The sequence below is a fragment of the Nerophis ophidion genome, linkage group LG19 (genome assembly GCF_033978795.1).
Source record: "Nerophis ophidion isolate RoL-2023_Sa linkage group LG19, RoL_Noph_v1.0, whole genome shotgun sequence".
Lineage (NCBI taxonomy): Eukaryota > Metazoa > Chordata > Actinopteri > Syngnathiformes > Syngnathidae > Nerophis > Nerophis ophidion.
Genome location: NC_084629.1, coordinates 31,439,937 through 31,461,831, shown reverse-complemented (window position 1 = coordinate 31,461,831; position 21,895 = coordinate 31,439,937). Strand labels below are relative to the sequence as shown.

At 38.8% G+C, this 21,895-nt stretch overlaps 1 protein-coding gene across 14 annotated transcripts in view; it reads right to left on the bottom strand.

Annotated features, from left to right (window-relative positions):
• si:dkey-100n23.5 overlaps positions 1 to 21,895 on the bottom strand; it is a 330,394-nt gene that overhangs the window by 282,897 nt on the left and 25,602 nt on the right. For 5 of the 14 annotated variants that reach the window (XM_061879830.1, XM_061879828.1, XM_061879833.1 and 2 more), the window contains 3 exons: positions 16,337 to 16,434; positions 9,389 to 9,441; positions 7,463 to 7,517 (listed from right to left, as the gene is read on the bottom strand). The exons of 2 other annotated variants lie outside the window; for them this stretch is intronic. In XM_061879830.1, the coding sequence (XP_061735814.1) occupies positions 7,463 to 7,517; positions 9,389 to 9,441; positions 16,337 to 16,420 (192 nt within the window). In that variant the 5' untranslated portion in view covers positions 16,421 to 16,434. The remainder of the gene's footprint in view (positions 1 to 7,462; positions 7,518 to 9,388; positions 9,442 to 16,336; positions 16,435 to 21,895) is intronic. 7 more of the 14 variants (XM_061879836.1, XM_061879825.1, XM_061879831.1 and 4 more) reach the window with 3 other exon arrangements.

The window sequence follows — 21,895 nt, the reverse complement described above, 5'->3', positions numbered from 1 at the left end:
GGCGAAGCGAAAAAAAGGGAGACACACAAGACGCACGATGGAGGACAAAGGAAAAACAGGACGTGCTGTCATTCCCCCTTCCGCTGCACGCTGAACTCATTTGGCTGCGTGATCGCAATAATCGACAGCTTGAAAGCAGGCTTTGTACGAGGCAGGCACAGGGAGAAAAAGAGGCGCAAATAAACACAACCTTTCATCAATACGTGTCTGACGGCGACCTTCGCCAAGGCTGCAGGATGGAGGGTGGGTGGAGGGGGGCGGAGGAAGGAAACGAGCTCAGCAGGGCCATGCAGGGAGAGCACTAAAGACTATTGACTGACGGATAACCTTTGCAAGGAGATGGAGGGAAGTGGAGGGAGGGAGGGCGGGAGGAAGGGAGGGAGGACGAAGAGGAGGAGGCGGCGGCGGCGGTGACTGGCGGCGACCTAGTCCGAAGGTAAGAGGATCCATCCTGAGCTTTGTGCTAAAGCTGTCATTTTTACCGCCGGATAACTTTTGTAGAGCGGCTCAACCTGACAAACCTGACGAACTCACTCCACCCACAAATATACTGGCAGCAACTTGCGGGAGGGGAAAAAACATGTACAAGACATCATTAAATGTTGGCGTGCCCTCTAATAACAGACGCCAACATGTCTCTCCAAGTCCTTTCAGGAAATAAACAGCGCCTTCTGAAAGAAACAACGGCTGCCACCAGGGAGCAGCATAACATTAGAGGGCTTATGTCCACGCCCCTGAGACTGGCTTACCAACCTCCACATAAGCAGTTGTCAACCGAACCAAACTGTATCGGACAACCTCTTTTCCTACTCCCTATATGTCATCTTTTAGCGTACTTTGAAACAGATTGTGTACCCAAAGATGCTCTTCCTTTCATAATGTCCATCAAAAGTGTTCACTGTTGACTCGCCATTGTTAGTACTTCCTCTTTGATTTTTCTTTCTTTCCACGATACCGTCAACATAGTCTCCCACAGGACCGCCATCTATTTGTGGTGGTGAGAGGTGAGGCTGATGTTTACAATATTGGCAAAGAAACATTTGCAAAAAATTTAGTAAAAATAAAAAAAGGCAGCACAGTGAGAGAGGGGTTAGTGCATCTGCCTCACAATACGAAGGTCCCGGGTTCGATCCTGGGCTCGGGATCATTCTGTGTGGAGTTTGCGTGTTCTCCCCGTGACTGCGTGGGTTGCATCCAGGTACTCTGGCTTCCTCCCACCTCTAAAGACATGCACATGTGGATCGGTTGATTGGCAACACTAAATTGGTCCCAGTGTGTGAATGTGAGTGTGAATGTTGTCCGTCTATCTGTGTTGGCCCTGTGATGAGGTGGCGACTTGTCCAGGGTGTACCGCCTTCCGCCCAAATCGACTGAGATAGGGTCCAGCTCCCCCCCGCAACTAAGCGGTAGAAAATGGATGGATGGATGAATGGAGTAAAAATTAAAAAAGAGGGGGTGTTGAAAAAAATTTGATTCACACACAAATTCCATCCATCCATTTTCTACCGCTTATTCCCTTGTGGTTAGCGGGGGGTGCTGGTGCCTACAGTATCTCAGCTACAATCGGGCGGGAGGCTGGGTATACCCTTGACAAGTCGCCACCTCATCACAGCACACCCAAATTACAATTCTTATTCATTCCAATTCTATTCATAATTTTTTAGGAATAGTCTGAATTTTTTTAAAGAATACATTTTAAAAATATGTTTTCAGGCTATCCCATGCTTACTCACGGCTTGTAACATATAAAGTGTTGGAAAATGTTTTGCTGCCATTTTTATACCAAATAACAAATAGTGACAATTGTTTTGAAATGAGAATGGTGTTGAATCGAGAATCGATTCTGAACCGAATTATCATCCCAAGAAAAAATGTTATCGAATCGTGAGTTGTTGCAAGATTCACATCAACTTTCTGCTGTCATATGTTTTGGTATTTTTTTTTAAATGCAACTGACAGAGCTGCCTGTGAGTGCTTTTAGATATGGGAGGGGTGCATTGTCCCCGCTGCCGACTGAGAAGAGCAATACATACTTTCATGTCAGAGTCGCCCTTAAGTCTCTTCACTACCACCGACGTTGTTCGTCGCTTTTTTGAAAAAGGGTATCTAAAGTGGTCGAGTTAGTAACTAAATTGGCAACACTGACACCTGCTATTATTATTATTCTCTGGCTGAAGAGGTGCATAATAATGTGCTTATTGACGAGGGTGAACATTTACTACCACATATATTCATAGTAAACAAATGAAAAGTACATTCATAATGAATCAGTATCGGTACTGAACATTAAGTACTTTTTGTGTGTGTTAATGTGTTTATTATTATGTGAATGCTCCAAAGCATTCACACATACGGTTTTCTACACCAAAATTAATCTATTTATTAAACTTCTTCTCCAGATTTTGGCACACTCTACCTTCCACGATTCAAACCGTTCCAACTTCAAACTGTTCAGCCTATTCGGGAATCGCAGGCTTTTCCTTGACAAATGTCAAATATTCCCAGATTTCCCAAAATTCCAGGTTTTCCAGGACATTTTTCCCATTGAAAATGAATTTGCCATTTTTCAAACTTCCACCATTTCCACGTTTTTCAACCGATTAAAACCATACCACCTTCAACATATTCCACTCATCCTGGAAATTCAAAGTATTATTTTTCCAAGTTCAAAAATATTACAGGAATTTTCAGAATTTCCGTTTTTTTCAAACCCTTTTTAAAACCCTTTTTTCTGGCGACTATTCCTGCCACATGTTTCAACCCACTTCAACTGTCCCACCATCAAATCATTCCTGGACAAAAAACAAAGCTGTTTTTCAAACAGGAAAAATTGCCGGTTTTCCTGAAATTCCAGGAATTCCTAAATACCATTACTCAATTAAAATGTTACTACTTCAATATTTCTGGACCGATTTGAAAAATTCCAAGACTAACCATTTCAACTCATTCAGACCATTCAAGTTTATTACCATTTTCAAAAAAAATGGGGAAAAATGGGACATTCATCAAAGTTCCGCTACTCCCACATTTTTCATCTGATTAAAACTGTTCCAACTTCAAAATATTAAGCCTGTTTTGGAATTGTGTGCTCTACTTCAACAATTCCAATAAAAAATTCCAAGATTTCAGTTTAACGTCAGCATTGGAGCATTTACACGCATTTCCATCAGGAATTGTCTCATCTAGTTATATATCTATATTTTTTTTTTCATTTAATAGTGAGTTGATAATAATTCACACCTGTGAGTCACATTTGTAAATGTGTAACTAGGTGTGTAACTGTAGTTAGGAAGTAGTCTCTGTCATTAAGTTTAATGTGCTATTCCTTTGTTGAGCCCTACAAAGTATTTTATACTGTAAGTATTGTACTTATTCTAGGGATGTGCCATTCAATCAGCATCAGACAATTTCCGTGAAAAAGTATGTGATTGTCATTGTTGTTTTTTGTCTTTTCATGCCGATCACAAACACTGATGTGGTCTGACTGACACTATTTATTGTTTGTCCCCTGGCTGACAGGCGGCCTGCAGCTAATGATGCGTCTCCATACACAGTGTGTTGTCACCCCCAAAATTAATAGTAATCACCTGCATTACAGCAAATGAACTGCTTTTCTAGTTACGTAAGTACAATTATCAAGTATCATTATCCCTGGCGGACAAGGCTCACCATCTTACACACCAAGATTAAGCTCGGAGCAGGCATGCTGATAGCCAAGCTAACTGCTAAGCTAGCTTGAAACAACACCTAGAAATAAGTGCTTAGCAAAGTTTAAGACAACTAGGTGTAACCACGTTACAACAGAAAGTAAGCAGTTATTAACATGAAATTAATACATAAATTAATAAGACTTCCAGAGAGAGGAGGATATAATAACTCTTGCTGTGTCAGCATTGCACGACACATAAGAGGAGGGCGAATCGATCCATAAATTGGTGGTGTCGATACTAGAAGTTGTATCCATTTATGATTGATAATAGAATAATTACATATTTTTATTTCCTCAGTAATTTGTTGTGGTTTTTGTTCATGTTTACAAACTGAGGGAATAATTCCCTGGACACAAAATGACTTTGAGGGCACAAAACAAAGGCTTTAAATGAATAGACAATAGTAGTTTTTTCTTTTGTTTAGTTATTGTTTACTATTGACTTTGTTTTGCTGAAACACTTATACAGTATGTAATAAAAAAGAATATGGAACTGGTTTAAATATTGTGTTGATATTTTTCAACTGTCAATCGCACACAAAATGGAATGCATGCGACCAGTATTGGTATCAGTCGATCTCATTAAAGGATGATCGTACCGAAATTGGTAGCATGGAACCAGAAACATCCCAAATTAATCACACACTAACTGCTTGATTAGTGGTAATTTTAATTACCAAATTTGGTGGTGTTGAAAACGGCATGAAAAATTGCGAATGCTAAACCGTAGCATGTGCATGGCATATACAATGTAAATTAGCATCGAGCTAGCTTGAAAAGTAGAGTACTACTTTGGAACGATTTCTTTCAGCATGCTTGTTTTGTTGGCATGGGAAACTGTAACATTGGGGACATGCAACTAGCAACCTGAAGGTTCCTGGTTCGATCCCCTCCTACCAACCTAGTCACGTTCGTTGTGTCCTTGAGCAAGACACTTCACCCTTGCTCCTGATGGGTCGTGGTTAGGGCCCTGCATGGCAGCTCCCGCCATCAGTGTGTGATAGTGTCAAAGGGCTTTGAGTACCTTGAAGATAGAAAAACGCTATACAGGTATAACCTATTTACCATTTCCGACAGGCTGTCCGCTATGAATACGCCTGTTTGCCCGCCAAATGTTTGAACTGATGCCGAGTCTACAACCGGACATGACATTATGTGGAACAAAGGTATGAAATATGGAACTATTTGATTTTTCAAGTGCATCAGTAGTTGGTAGTAGTACCAGCAGAATTCAGTCAGTACCTACAAAAATACAGAATTTGGTACCAATATATATACATTTCATATACAGCACATTTCAAAATATTCCAATCTTTTTGCAACTGATTTTAATATTGTCTAATTTTCTGATTAATGCACAGGTTTGTGTTTTTTAAAAAAAAAGAGGGAAAAAAGTAGAGCTGTCCAAAAATGGCATTTTTGCCGATATCCGATATCCCGATATTGTCCAACTCTTAATTACCGATTCCGATATCAACCGATACTGCCATGGCAGGGGGGTCACAGATTGCTGTGGTGTTTGTTCTCCCAGGATGCAAACGGACTACTCTGGACAAGGCGTGCAGGTAAAAACATGATTTAATCTTGACTCAAAAAGGTGAACACAAAAAGGCAAAGGCACAACTTAGCGCAGGAAACAAAACCAGCACTTATCCTGAACTATGGACATGAAACAAAAACTCGCTAACTGTGGAATGAATAAAGCAAACTTACTTGGCATGGCATGAAGCAAACAATCGCATGACACGAGTAGTGTAAACTAAGCATGAAAACTGTAGCATGAAAAAAGAGCAATGTCGCCAGACCGACTGACTGGCAAAGGCGGTTTAAATAGTCTCTTGATTAGAGCCAGGTGAGCATCCGAACACAAGAGACAGGTGAAAATCATATGCCACCATGGCAACCAAAACAAACAAGAGTACACCAAAAAACAAGAAATAATGGAGTTCAAAACAACAGAAAATAACAAAAACATAATCCAGACCACCAAACATGACAGATACCGATATATACAGTCGTGGAATTAACACATTATTATGCATAATTTTGTTGTGATGCCCTGCTGGATGCATTAAACAATGTAACAAGGTTTTCCAAAATAAATCAACTCAAGTTATGGAAAAAAATGCCAACATTGCACAGCCATATTTATTATTGAAGACACAAAGTGCATTATTAGTTTAAACATGCCTCAAAACAGCAGCTTTGAATTTGGGACATGCTCTCTTTGAGAGAGAATGAGGAAGTTGAGGTGGGCGGGGTTGAGGTGGGGAGGGGGGTAGCGGGAGGTGTATATTGTAGCGTGCCGGAAGAGTTAGTGCTGCAAGGGGTACTGTTGTGTGTATGTTGTGATATAGAGCGAATATTCTCACGAAATGTGTTTGTCATTCTTGTTTTGTGTGGGTTCAGTGTGGCGCATTTTTATAACAGTGTTAAAGTTGATTATACGGCCAGCCTCGGTGTGACCTGTGTGGCTGTTGACCAAGTATGACTTGCATTCACTTCTGTGTGTGGAAAGCCATCAATCAATCAATCAATGTTTATTTATATAGCCCCAAATCACAAATGTCTCAAAGGACTGCACAAATCATTACGACTACAACATCCTCGGAAGAACCCACAAAAGGGCAAGGAAAACTCACACCCAGTGGGCAGGGAGAATAGATGTCATATGATTGGGCTGGCGCGCAATGGCAGTGCCTTTAAGGTTTATTGGCGCTCTGTACTTCTTCCTACGTCCGTGTACCACTCCGTACAGCGACGTTTTAAAAGTCATACATTTTAGCTTTGAAACCGATACCGATAATTTCCGATATCACATTTTAAAGCATTTATCGGTCGATAATATCGGACTGCCGATATTAGCGGACATCTCTAGAATAAAGGCTTAACTACACGTTCTTAAATAAAGATCTCAGTTCTGGGCAAGAAAATTGTGGATCACAATTTTTGTAGGAAAATTTAAAAAACTTCAGTGATACTTGTATGATTTTATATTATCATTTCGGTACTAAAGGTAGTAAGCATGAAAAAAATCCATCCATCCATTTTCTACCGCTTATTCCTTTTAGGGTCGCGGAGGGCGCTGGTGCCTATCTCAGCTACAGTCGGGCGGAAGGCGGAGTACACCCTGGACAGGTCTCCACCTTATCACAGGGTCAACACAGATAGACAGACAACATTCACACACGCATTCACACACTAGGGATAATTTAGTGTTGCCAATCAAACTATCTCCAGGTGCATGTCTTTGGAGGTGGGAGGAAGCCGGAGTACCCGGAGGGAACCCACGCAGTCACGGCAAACTCCACACAGAAAGATCCACTACTAATGGTTGGCCATTAAATTCCATTCCTATTTAAAATGTGCAACAACCCATTTATCAAACATTAGCAACAAAAGAGCCGGATACTCTCCGCGGTTGGGTAAATAAGCGCCCTCTAGCCACTACTTGAGGAAAACCTGTTATCTAATCAATACAATTTAACACACATGCATTACTAAGTCGAATGGGAAGCGCCACGTTGGAGAAAGGCAGGGCAGACCTACAGGTCATTATCTCAGAGCAACGACGAGTCAATTAACCCCACACGTGTGATTAATCTCCTCATTTAACCGGCCCTCCATCGTGCCAAACATTTGTCAGCACTAATTGAGCGCATCTGCTTTGGCAACCCAAGACAAACAGAAAGCTGAAATAAGAAAGAGAGAGAGTAACAACAACAAAAAGCAGGCCATGCCAGACAGGTTTACCTGCGCCAAGGAGTGATAGCGGCGAAGAAGCCAGATGACGAAGAGCATGAAGACACTGTGGAGAGAAGATATGACACTTACTAGCAATATGACAAACTAACACTTTGTTTAACTTTGTTTTTAAGTTATTCGCGTGTTGGGGTGACACACACAGGCGACATCATTAGGTACATTTAATGAGCGCTGCATCAAAAATATTACATACATTTTAAATGTGCACATTGAGAAGAAGAAAGTACCAAAAATGTGTGATATTAAGTAAAGAGTGGGGCTTTTTATTTATGAGTATGAGTTTATGTGACATTTGTATATATTTTTAAATGTATATATACTTACATATATACAGTAATTTATATATACTTATACATGCCTTTGTCACAATTTTTCTTAGTTGTAAAATATCTCTATTTGTGTCCACAACACAAGTGAGACATATTCATTTACTTCATATTTATGCTTGTATTTGCTTGTGTTTTGGGTAAAAATTGTTTATTCATAAATTAAATAAATGGAATTAATTGAAGTAACATGCTTTTCTTTGGGCAAAGTCATATATATATATTTTAAATTAAACGGATGAGACAGACAATCTTTTCATTAGAAAAAAAATAATATATATATATATTTTATTTTTTTTATTTTTTTTCAAAACAATAAACATGAACATATTAGTTTTAAGTTTTGAAAATATGTATACATATTTTCCTTTTTTCTGTAAAAAACAAAACGTTAAGAATGCATGTGTGTAACTTTATTTCAGATTTTGTCTCATATTTGGATTTTGTTTTTATCTCTATTATTTAATTTAAGAGAAAATATTTTACAATAATATGTAAAAATATTAAAAAAAACAGATTTATATTTTAATCATTTGTATTTATTTTTATATCTGAAAAATGTACATCATAAAAACGCATGATGAGATATGTTTTTGTATGCTAATGTATGAATACATATGGTTAGGTAAAAATTTAATAAATTAACTATGCACGTTTTAGATTAGAAAAGACAATAAAATAAAGATTGAAAACAATAAAGTATTGAACATGAAATTGTTTGCAACCTTTAGTTGAGGTTTGAAAAATTTACTTATCTTTTCTCTGTTTTTCAGGGAAAAAAATTTAATAAAAAGTATTTCAAAAATGTTTTATGCATGTCCAAGTTTATTTTTGTCTCATATTTTTTGTCATTTAATTAAAACATTTAATAAAATGAATACAAGTTGATATACTTATGAAAATATAAATTTGAATTTTAGTTGTGTATTTATTTTTATATCTGAAAAATATAAATTATAAAAAGGCATGACACATTTTTTTTATGCTATAGTGTATGTACATTAACATAGTTATTATTATTAAACATGTTAATTGATTTTTTTATTCAGTTGATTCAATTAACTGGAAAAGCCCCAAAAAATTGATGATTAAAAAATGTTATAAACACGAAAATGTTTGAAAATATATGTGGAGGAAAATATATGTTGAGTTTTTTTTCCAGTAAAAATGTATACATGTACTTAAGTGTACTTTAGTTCTTGTCTCACATTTGTTTTTTTTAATCATTTAAGACGAATATTTTTAGTAAAAACAAGTCCAAATATTTTTCTAAAACTTCAATCGTATTTATTTTTATGAATTAAAAATTTACATTTTAAAAACTTGTTTTTAATTCTACAATGTAAGCATACACTAAGATTATATAGTTATTATCATTACAAAAGCTCCAAGTGTGAGGGAATGACGTTCAATCAATGAAAAATCAAACCACAAAAAATAAACATATTGTGACATCAAAAATTAACCATTATTATCCTATAATTTTGGATAGGGATGAAAGCATTTTCTTAATGAATACTATAGCTACAGAAATAGCAATAATAATCATCATCATTGGCTATGAGAGGTCGTTTAAAGTAATATTCACCATCCGGCCAAGGAGAATGTTCCCGTGGCTCTTTTTACTGTTAATATCACCACCTGGAAATGAAAAGCAATTAGTTATTATGAGCATATTTACTATAAATAAAGTGTGCGAGCCTGCACTGTTGTGCTCATAACTATTGAGGTTGCAATTGAGCAGGTTGTGAGAAAGTGCGATATGTCTACAGGTGCCTATGTGACCCATTTTCACATCACAATATCAGCCCGAAACTAATCTGATAGCGACTCAAGATGCACGCAAGAATGTTCAGCGCACACAAGCCAAGGAATGAAGCGAAAGAACAATGTGCATTTCGGCCCGGCAATGCAAGGCGCCAGTGGCAGTCTTGCATTTAAAGTAGGAGTGTCAGCACAATCACCTGTGCGACATCTTGGCCTTTTGCACACATTCACTAGCATTCTATCGATGGGATGACGTTTTTGACCTCTGAAAAAACAAGCCTTGGGCGACTTAAGAAAGAAAAGTCATTTGCCGGAAATGAAGGTGTTTGGCCTCGCTCTAATAGACGCCATGCCAGAAACAGCAAGAGATTGTACTCTTACTTTTACCTTTAACATGACAACTATAATATCACTGTGTGTTACAAACCCCGTTGCCATATGAGTTGGATGTAAATGTAAACAGAATACAATGATTTGCAAATCATTTTCAACACATATTCAGTTGAATATGCTACAAAGACAACATATACTGTATGATGTTCAAACTGATAAACATTTTTTTTTTTTTAAATAATCATTAACTTTAGAATTTGATGCCAGCAACACATTACAAAGAAGTTGGGAAAGGTGGCAATAAATACTGATAAAGTTGAGGAATGCTCATCAAACACTTATATGGAACATCCCACAGTTGTAAAGGCTAATTGAGAACAGTTGAGTGCCATGATTGGGTATAAAAGCAGCTTCCATGACTTGCTAAGTTACTCACAAACAAAGATGGGGCGAGGGTCACCACTTTGTAAGCAAATCGTCAAACAGTTGTAGAACAACATTTCTCAACGAGCTATTGCAAGGAATTTAGGGATTTTACCATCTACGGTCCGTAAAATCATCAAAAGGTTCAGAGAATCCGGAGAAATCACTGCACGTAAGCGATGATATTACGGACCTTTGACCCCTCAGGCGGTACTGCATCAAAAACCGACATTAGTGTGTAAAGAATATCACCACATGGGCTCAGAAACACTTCATAAAACCACTGTCAGTAACTACAGTTGTTCGCTCCATATGTAAGTACAAGTTAAAACTCTACTATGCAAAGCCAAACCCATTTACTAACAACACCATGAAACGCCGCGGACTTCGCTGGGCCCGAGCTCATCTAAGATGGACTGATGCAAAGTGGAAAAGTGTTCTGTGATCTGACGAGTCCACAATTCAAATTACATTTGGAAACAGAGGACATGTTGTCCTCCAGAACAAAGAGGAAAATAACCATTCAGATTGTCATAGGCGCAAAGTTCAAAAGCCAGCATCTGTGATGGTATGGGGGTGTATTAGTGCCCAAGGCATGGGTAACTTACGTCTGTGAAGGCACCATTAATGCTGAAAGGTCCATACAGGTTTTGGAGCAACATATGTTATCCAAGCAACGTTATCATGGACGCCCCTGCTTATTTCAGCAAGACAATGCCAAGCCACGTGTTACAACAGCGTGGCTTGGTAGTAAAAGAGTGCGGGTACTTTCCTGGCCCGCCGGCAGTCCATACCTGTCTCCCATCGAAAATGCGTGGAGCATTTTCACTTCCTGTTCAAGAGAAAGGATGCAAAAGAAAAAGGCTCCGCTTTTGCTACCGGAGTTTTTGTTTAGTCCGAAGATTTTGACCACTGATTTGCGATCACAGCCACAGGAGAGTCATCTGGCATCTTTGACCTGATTTTGGTCAGTTGAGAGGCATTGATACGCTGAAATAAGGAAGGTTGGAAGAGCCGTTTGCCTCAAGCCATCGGCGCCTTACCGCAGTTCAAAGCGGTTGCCTAACAACCAAAAGCTACGGCGAGTTTACAGCTGTTTCAAAGTGCTTCCAACGTCGCAAAGTGTTATAAGTTGACAGACTAACACCTCAAATTGATCTGTGAACAACGCAAGACACAAGAGGCAATGACGTCATTGATCTGCCGCTATGCCAAAAGCTAAAGGGAAGACTGAAAGCCCAAAACCTTCGGTGTCAGCCGACACAGGACACAACTGGGACCAAGATTTGAGACTGGACACAGGACATGACGGGACTCAAGAAGGGGTACTACTAAAAACATTCCATGAATTGAAAGAAGAAATGAAAGAAATAAAAAAAGATCTGTTAAAAGCAATAACAGAACACAATCAAGATGTGAAAAGTCTGCAGCAAAATATAGAAAGTTTGCAAACTCAAATCATCACCAGAAAAAATGAAGTCTCTGATATGTGCCAACAAATGAAGATCTTTCAAGAAGAAATCCGCCAACAAATGAAGACCCTTCAAGAAGACAACTACATGCTGTGGAATATCATAGATGAAATGGAGCAGGATAAACGAATGAATTATATCATCGTGACAGGGCACCGAATTAAACCAAGATCCTATGCGAAAGCTGTGAATAATGAAGGTGAACCAGATGAAATGGATCTTGTCTCAGCAGAACAGCAAGTGGTCAACTTTCTGCAATCAAAGGAAATTGAAATCGACATTAATACCATCGAAACATGCATCCCACTGAACAGAAGAAACAACAACGCCACTCCAGTCGTGCTCGTGAAACTCGTAAACAGAAAATCTAAAATGGCATTGCTGAGACAGGGAAAGAAGCTGAAGGGAACAAATGTGTACATGAATGAGCATCTCACTAAACGTAATGCTGGAAGCGCCAAGAAAGCACGCGACTTGAGAAAGCAGGGAAAAATCCAGGGAACATGGAACTGTAAAATCTACATCAAGTTGAATGGAGGTCCAGAAGCAAGAGTACTTGTCAATAACATCAAGGACCTGGACAAATTTTAAAGTTTACACAGCTTCCACAACAACGATGAAAATGGACTCTGACAGAAAACAAGCACCTAAATTCAACATCAACACTACTACGCTGCGAGGGACGACTAAAAAAGAAGCAAAGATTGTTGAACAAGGAAGTATGGAATAACAAAACCTCTGCAACAAAGATCACAAAAACCAGGATTTGGAAAACTATATAGATCTAGATAGAATTTTTTTTCCCCACATCAGTAATAATTGTTTTTATTACACAGATGAGCAATACAATAGCATCATTAAAAGTGATAAGAAATTGTCAATTATTCATTTTAATAGCAGAAGCTTGTATGCAAACTACAACAACATTAAGAACTTTTTGGAACATATCAACGAACCATCCTAAGTGATCGCCGTCACAGAAACATGGATTGATGATAAAAAAAAGGCTACTGCTCACTAGTATTACCATATCTGAGTTACTGCGTAGAAGAAATATGGGGAAGTAATTACAAAAGTACACTTAATTCACTAACAGTGTTACAAAAAAGATCAGTTACAATAATACATGTTGGATGTAGAGAACATACAAACCCTTTATTTATTGAATCAAAGATACTGAAATTCCACGACATAGTGAAATTGCAAACAGCTAAAATTATACACGAAGCAAACTATAACCTGCTACCTAAGTATATACAACAATTCTTCTCAACAAAAGAGGAGAAATATAATCTTAGAGAAAAATGTAATTTAAAACATTTGTACGCACGTAAAACACTTAAGACCTTCAGTATGTGGAATTAAATTATGGAATGGATTAAGCAAAGCAATCAAACAATGTACTAATATCATCCACTTCAAGAAACTCTTCAAACTTAAAGTGTTTACAAAGTACAAAAAAGAAGAACCATGATAAACATTCTGATTTTATTCTTTCATTCTCAAAATAATCTTACTTATTTCATCGTATGGAATAAAACTTACTTCACCAATTATTTATTTATTTATTTTTATTGTGATTACTTATGGAGTATATTGTGAATACATTGAGAACAGAAAGTGAACAAAAGTTTTAGCAACTGTTATGTAAAAGTAAAGGGGTAGGATTAAATAAGCTCTGTTTCTTCCTACTCCTTTTCCAACATGTTGAAAAGAGAAACTGGAAATTGTGATGTATCATGTTGTATGCTTGCATGTTCGAAATAAACTCAAACTCATTATGAAGCCTGAAATACGACAGCGGAGATCCCGGACTGTTGAACGACTGAAGCTCTACATAAAACAAGAATTGGAAAGAATTCCACTTTCAAAGCTTCAACAATTCCTCAGTTCCCAAACGTTTATTGAGTGTTGTTAAACGAAAAGGTGATGTAACACAGTGGTGAACATGCCCTTTCCCAACTACTTTGGCCCGTGTTGCAGCCATGAAATTCTAAGTTTATTATTTATTGCAAAAAAAATAAAGTTTATGAGTTTGAACATCAAATATATTGTCTTTGTAGTGCATTCAATTAAATATGAGTTGAAAATTATTTGCAAATTATTGTATTCCATTTATATTTACATCTAAAACAATTTCCCAACTCATATGGAAACGGGGTTTGTACTTCACAGTGATATTATAGTTGGGAGAGAAGTACTATGTACACACGACAAAGTACTGTCATATCATACAATATATTATTTCTAATCTTTTTTTTAAGAGGTATTTATTTATGGGAAATATTTAGAACTTAAAACAAATTGCCATAAAAATGTGGTCATGCAAATTAAGCTCTCGCTAGAAGACGTGCCTCACACTTTCTGCAGTTGAATAAAAGGGTTTAAGAATGAAGTTTACGGTACAGTTTAGAGAAAGTCCTGCTGCAAAACATTTTGACAGAACCCCCAAAATATTAGGGCCAAAAAAATAAATGCAAGTCTTGATGAGAGAGTGTATTACAATATTTAATGATAATAAAACAATATTCATTATAGTTTAAGATATTTTTATAGAAACATTATTCACAAATAGAACATCATTTATAATTGTTATAAAAAATATTTTGTACTTTTTGGAATTTGTGTTGGCGACTACCGCCCGAATGCATCTGAGATAGGCTCCAGCATACCCTGCAATCCCAAAAGGGACAAGCAGTAGAAAATGGATGGATGGATGGGTGTGCTGTCTAAAGGCAGTATCGGCCCGCAACACGCACAATTCAGTCATTATCAATGCAATATACGATACCATATCATTACATATTTTATTACCATAACAACTATTTGCAATCATATAGCATTGAGCTATTTTCCGGACTACAAGTAGCTACTTTTTTCCCCAAGCTTTGAACCCTTCGGCTTATTTAAAAGGTGCGGCTAATCTATGGATGTTTCTTTGCTAATGGCTAAATTATGGTATGGATTAAGCAAAGAAATCAAACAATGAACTAATATGGTCCACTTTGAGAAACTGTTCAAACTCTTTTTTTTTGTCCTGTCCAGCTTCTCAGGCAAATCATATATTTGATGTAGATGTCCATATTGGCTGTACAAATTTACATTACAAAAGAGAAATGTGGGATACTTCTCTTGTTGGTTTATTTGTATTTGACTTCATTCAATGTATTTGTATTATCATTTGGTGCAGCCAGGCCGGAGCTGGAGGGGATAGAAAGAGAAGAAAAATGAGACAGAGGGGGAAATTGAGAGAGAGACAGACAGCAACAGCAAACAACAACAGAACGACATCAGCAAATACAATATGTACAAATATGATAGTAAACGTGATAGCAAAGAAGCAGTTAGTGAAATAAATAATAACACAGAAATGACAATGAACATTATTACACTACAAATGGAGCAATACAAATACCAATAGCAATAGCACTATTGATAATGAACAATAACAAAAATGTACCTCTATTATCAATAATACATCAAATGCAACAATACATATATGTAATGATAACTAAAGATACAAAACAAAGCAGATAAATGGAGTAGAAGAAAGATAAGCCAGCTATATTAACCTTGTAGATTGTTATAGTAACAATAGGTTAAGCTTTGTCAGTGTGCCATGTGTAACCCAGTTTCCCCAAGAGCAACAACATTAATATATGTTTGATTAAACGTGATTATATGCATGAGTGTATGTATGTATATGTAATTGTATATGTACATTATGAGTATATGTAAGTTTGTACAGTGAATGTATATATACAGTATGTGCATATGTATGTTTGTACAGTGAATGTATATGTACAGTATGTGTATATGTAAGTTTGTACAGTGAATGTATATGTACAGTATGTGTATATGTATGTTTGTACAGTGAATATATATGTACATGTGTGTGTATATGTATCTTTGTACAATGAATGTTCGTGTGGATGTACAAACTTTCAGTGTGTAGTTATGTACTGTATTTGTGTATGTATGTGGGAGTGTAGGTACCTATGTATGTATGTATGTATGAATACTGTGTGTATGTGAGCATATATGTGTATTTGTATGTACAATATATTTGAATCCCAGTGTGCCCGACTGGAGCTGAAATAAGCTCCAGTGACCCCCCGCGTCCCCGAAGGGAATAAGCGGTAGAAATGGATGGATGGGTATGCGGGAGCCAGAGTATGGCCCAAGCCACCCAGAGAGCCCAAACCAAAAACAGCAGGTGTGGCGCACAGAAAACAAAGGACCATCATCCCCAAGCAGTCAGGCCAGCAACAGGAACCCCACCGAGCCGCTCGGAAGAGCCAACAGCAGACTGCAGGCAGACGCGCCCTGTAGAGGACAAGGCACGAGAGAAGCAAGGGACAGCCAGCCCTCAACCCAGCGAAAGACCATACCCCACGCAGGCAGAAAGGTGGGATGTCCCGCCCCGCCCGAGGAGCGCAGAGACTCCTCGCAACGGGACGGGAACACGGCACCCGCCCCACCAGTAACCCGGCCACCACGAGACCACCTCACCCAACCCCCGGAGCCCCAAGCCACCCCACCCAAGTCGGCCGCCCAGCACGGACGGGGCCACGGGAACCACCAGGGACCTCAACGATGGAGATGGAACAACCAGCAACCGCCATGTCGAATCCCCCTCCTGAGGGAGGGAAAAAATGTAAAATAATAATAATAATAAAATATACAAAAATGAATAAATATTAAAAAAAAGAGAATTAAAATAAGATCACAGACATGCTGACACGCAAGGTCACTACCGCAGCAGCTGGTGACTTGCAGCACCAAGCTACCACAATACACGTGGGGACTAGACCCAGCAGGCCCCAACTAAGACGGGCATATGGAAGGGATGGACGGTGGGACCCAGGAGCTCCAGACATGCAGCCCGGATGCAGTAGCCTGACCACCACCTGACAAGCAGGACCAGAGCGTACCCCCATAAATACACACACACACACACACACACACACACACACACACACACACACACACACACACACATTAAGGGTGTAACGTTACTTGTATTTCTATTGAACCGTTTTGGTATGGGGGGTTCGGTTTGGAACAGAGGTGCACTGAACGAGTTTCCACACTGACATATTAAGTAGCGCACCGCACGGACGGACATAAGTAGCATACCGCACATTGTGTAAACAATGCACACCAAGGCACAACACATGGCATGCTAGCAACTATCGGGCTACGACAACATGCAAAAGCCAGAGCTGGACGGCCCTCTTGCCTCGTTAAGATCTCCCGTTTATGAACACTTCGGCTTTGCGGTGCGATACAACAATGGAGGACGAGAAGTTGATAAAGCAAAACCGGTTTGCCGACATTGTGGCAAAACGTCAAACATGCAAACCCATTTGAAGCGGTACCATCCCAAAGTGAACATCGCTTCAACGGAGAGAAAGATGAGCGTGATGCAAACACACTTCCCCACCGCATTCAAGCAGCCTCTCCTCAGCGAGTCAGACAAGGCTAAAGTAATAAAAAATGCCGTTGGTGTAGGACTGGGCGATATATCGAATATACTCGATAAATCCCGGGTTTGTCTCTGTGCGATATAGAAAAAGACTATATCGTGATATTTGAGTATACGTTTTCAGGCATTACACTACAGGGTCTTCTCACTCTTTCTTGTGTCTCCTTCTCACAGAGACATAAAACAAGCGCACCTTCCTACAAACCCCGTTTCCATATGAGTTGGGAAATGGTGTTAGAAGTAAATATAAACTGAATACAATGATTTGCAAATCCTTTTCAACCCATATTCAGTTGAATATGCTACAGAGACAACATATTTGATGTTCAAACTGATAAACATTTTTTTTTTTGCAAATAATCATTAACTTGAGAATTTGATGCCAGCAACACGTGACAAAGAAGTTGGGAAAGGGGGCAATAAATACTGATAAAGTTGAGGAATGGTCATCAAACACTTAGTTGGAACATCCCCCAGGTGTGCAGGCTAATTGGGAACAGGTGGGTGCCATGATTGGGTACAAAAACAGCTTCCCAAAAAATGCTCAGTCTTTCACAAGAAAGGATGAGTCGAGGTGCACCCCTTTGTCCACAACTGCGTGAGCAAATAGTCAAAAAGTTTAAGAACAACGTTTCTCAAAGTGCAATTGCAAGAAATTTAGGGATTTCAACATCTACGGTCCATAATATCATCAAAAAGTTCAGAGAATCTGGACAAATCACTCCATGTAAGCGGCATCGCCGGAAACCAACATTGAATGACCATGACCTTCAATCCCTCAGACGGCACTGTATCAAAAACAAACATCAATCTCTAAAGGATATCATCACATGGGTTCAGGAACACTTCAGAAAACCCCTGTCACTAAATACAGTTCGTCGCTACATCTGTAAGTGCGAGTAAAGCTCTACTAGGCAAAGCAAAAGCCATTTATCAACAACATCCAGAAACGGCGCCGGATTTCTCTGGGCCCGAGATCATCTAAGATGGACTGATGCAAAGTGGAAAAGTGTTCTGTGGTCTGACGAGTCCACCTTTCAAATTGTTTTTGGAAATATTCGACATCATGTCATCCGGACCAAAGGGGAAGCGAACCATCCAGGCTGTTATCGATGCAAAGTTCAAAAGCCAGCATCTGGGATGGTATGGGGTTGCATTAGTGCCCAAGACATGGGTAACTTACACACCTGTGAAGACACCATTAATGCTGAAAGGTACATATAGGTTTTGGAACATAAGCTGCCATTTAAGCGCCGTCTTTTTCATGGACCCCCCTGCTTATTTCAGCAAGACAATGCCAAGCCACATTCAGCACGTGTTACAACAGCGTGGCTATGTAAAAAAAAAAAAAGAGTGCGGGTACTTTCCTGGCCCGCCTGCAGTCCAGACCTGTCTCCGAACGAAAATGTGTGGCGCATTATGAAGCGTAAAATACGCCAGCGGAGACCCCGGACTGTTGAACGACTGAAGCTCTACATTAAACAAGAATGGGAAAGAATTCCACTTTCAAAGCTTCAACAATTAGTTTCCTCAGTTCCCAAACGTTTATTGAGTGTTGTTAAAAGAAAAGGTGATGTAACACAGTGGTGAACATGCCCTTGCCCAACTACTTTGGCACATGTTGCAGCCATTAAATTTTAAGTTAATTGGTATTTGCAAAAAAAAAAAAAAGTTTATGAGTTTGAACATCAAATATCTTGTCTTTGCAGTGCATCCAACTGAATATGGGTTGAAAAGGATTTGCAAATCATTATATTCCGTATTTATTTACCTCTAACACAATTTCCCAACGCGGTTTGTACATACGTCACATACTGTCGCGCGTGCAACGTCATACGCTCTCGCGGAGCAGAGAGGTAGCGGAATGGTAACGTTGGCTGTGATGCTACCGGAGTACTGCAAGTGGTAATACAAGAGAGAGAAGGTACAAATCTGGTAACAAATGAAGGAATAATTAATTCCCAAGAAAAACAGCTAGGGGTCTATCGTCTGGCGGTGGGTTGGCTTCAAGCGGGAAGATGTCGAACAAGTATGCGGCAAAGGCGTTGCTACAACAAGTAGCACCAATGCTAATTTGTAGCATGACTTGATAAGTGACTTGAAAAGTCACCAACTATTTAATGAAGTGTTTGAAACTCTGCATGTCAACATCTATGTTCTGTGTCACACCAACAAAATGCCCAAGCAACCATTTTCTGATCAACACCGTATGAAACAAATATTCAAAAACAGGAGATAACGTCCGCAGGCAAAAACATGAAGATTGAGTGAAAGTCATCAGGGTTAAAGGTTGAGGGGAAAAAAAGAAAAGTTAATCTGAGGCTGAGTTGACTTTAAACCATTTAATTTTGCACTTTTTATATGTAGAAGAAAGGTTTTGTCATTTTATTTAATCTGAGCAACAACTTGAAGCAGTTTTATGTTGCACTTTATATGTAGAAACATTGCATTTTATATGTAGAAAGGTTTTGTTAAGAAACTAATTCTGAGCCTTATCTTATTTACTTTTATTTAGTTTAAATTTTATATGTGTTGACCACAATAACCGTGGCAATCGACCCTGTGTGTATACGTATGTTATTGTTATCTTTAGCATTCATGACTGCCTGCTGTTGCATTGATCAGCCTAGTGGTGGCTCACATCCATCACACACAGAGAGATTTCTATTTTTGGGCAGAATTATTATAGCGTTCCCAATGTTAAAAGGATAAAGCCATTGTTTACAAATTTGGTAAACAAATAACCAGAAAATTTATATTTCGATGTATTCTTACAGTACCGAAAATTAACCGAAGATATACACATACATAATACACACATACCTATACCATTACATGCACACACATACATACATACCAGGGGGTGTGGGAAAAAAATCTATTTGAATTTGAATCGCGATTCTCACGTTCTGCGATTCAGAATCGATTCTCATTTTTAAAAAATCTATTTTTTGGGGGGATTATTTTTTTTCTAAATTATTATTTTTTTTAATCAATCCAACAAAACAATACACAGCAATACCATAACAATGCAATCCAATTCCAAAACCAAACCTGACCCAGCAACACTCAGAACTGCAATAAACAGAGCAATTGAGGAGACACAAACACGACACAGAACAAACCAAAAGTAGTGAGACAAAAATGAATATTATCAACAACAGTATCAATATTTTACGTTTTCCAAGATGGCATCGCTGTAGTGGCTGCTGTTGGCAGGAGCTCTGTGCTCTTGTGTCATCCATTTGTGTTTCCCTCTTGTTTTCATGTGTTATTATTAGGGGGTGTAACGGTAAATAAAAATTTCGGTTCGGTACGTACCTCGGTTTAGAGGTCACGGTTCGGTTCATTTTCGGTACAGTACGAAAACAACAAAATATAAATTTTTGGGTTATTTATTTTCCAAATTTGTAAACAATGGCTTTATCCTTTTAACATTGGGAACACTGTAATAATTCTGCCCACCTTAATCCACATTAAACTGCCTCAAGTTGTTGCTTTGATTAAATAAAATGAAAAAACCTTTCTTCTACATATAAAAAGTGCAATATTAAACAGTTTCCATTGAAACTGTTTAATGTCAACTCATCATGCTTAATTTATTACAGTATTTGGGAAGCCTGTAGTTGACTTTTATTATGTAGATGTTGTATTTTTATCAACATGTGATAGCAGGGACCCTGCTATTCAAAACTAGGCTGTTACATTACTAATGATTGATGTAACTATTGCTGAAAAATAGTACAATGGCAATAGGAGAGACTATTCATCCCTAAACACAATGGAGTTCAATGAAATAACAGACAGCCAGGGCTTTGCTGCCCCTAACACACACACATGCGCACACACACGCACACACAGCAAAATGAGCTAACGTTACGCTAAAAGCTAATTAGCCTTCACCTCAAGCCTATACTGTGAGCTAACTGAGCTGCAGTTTAAGGTTTTAGAAGGTCAACGGGCTCATAGTGATGTTTGTAATAGTTATGAATGCGGAAGTGTTTAGTATAATTTGGGTAGAGTCTGCTGCTCTCCTGCTAAATGATTATCTCTGCTCTACGCGAAAGCATTGACTACATCGCTCTGAATACGCACTGCTGATTGGCTGTTACATCGCTCTGAATACGCACTGCTGATTGGCTTTGTATGTAACCAATTAGATGGTTGTGTGCGCGGGACAATGCTGGGCGCTCACTGCTCAGACAGAGGCAGAAAGCAGAGCAGCTTGTGAAGACTTCTGCTTCCAAACTCGTTCGATACGCCCGCGTGCCGAACCTAAACCCCCGTACCGAAACGGTTCAATACAAATACACATACCGTTACACCCCTAGTTATTATAAAAAAAAATATATATATATATATATATTTTTTTTTTTTTTTTTTTTTATTTTGGGACTGTGTGACAAGGGGTGGCACTTTTGTGACCTCTGCGGTGCTTTTTTGTGGACTTCTGGATCTGCCTCCCTGGAGCCTTTTGGCCTGGAGACCAGCTGCTGGGTGTCTGGCACACCAGAGTCCGTTTGGAGTGACTGGAGGAGATACGGATGAAAAGACAGCTGGCACTGAGCGTCGGGACGGACAAGCTTCACAGTGTCTTGGCTGAATGAGCAGT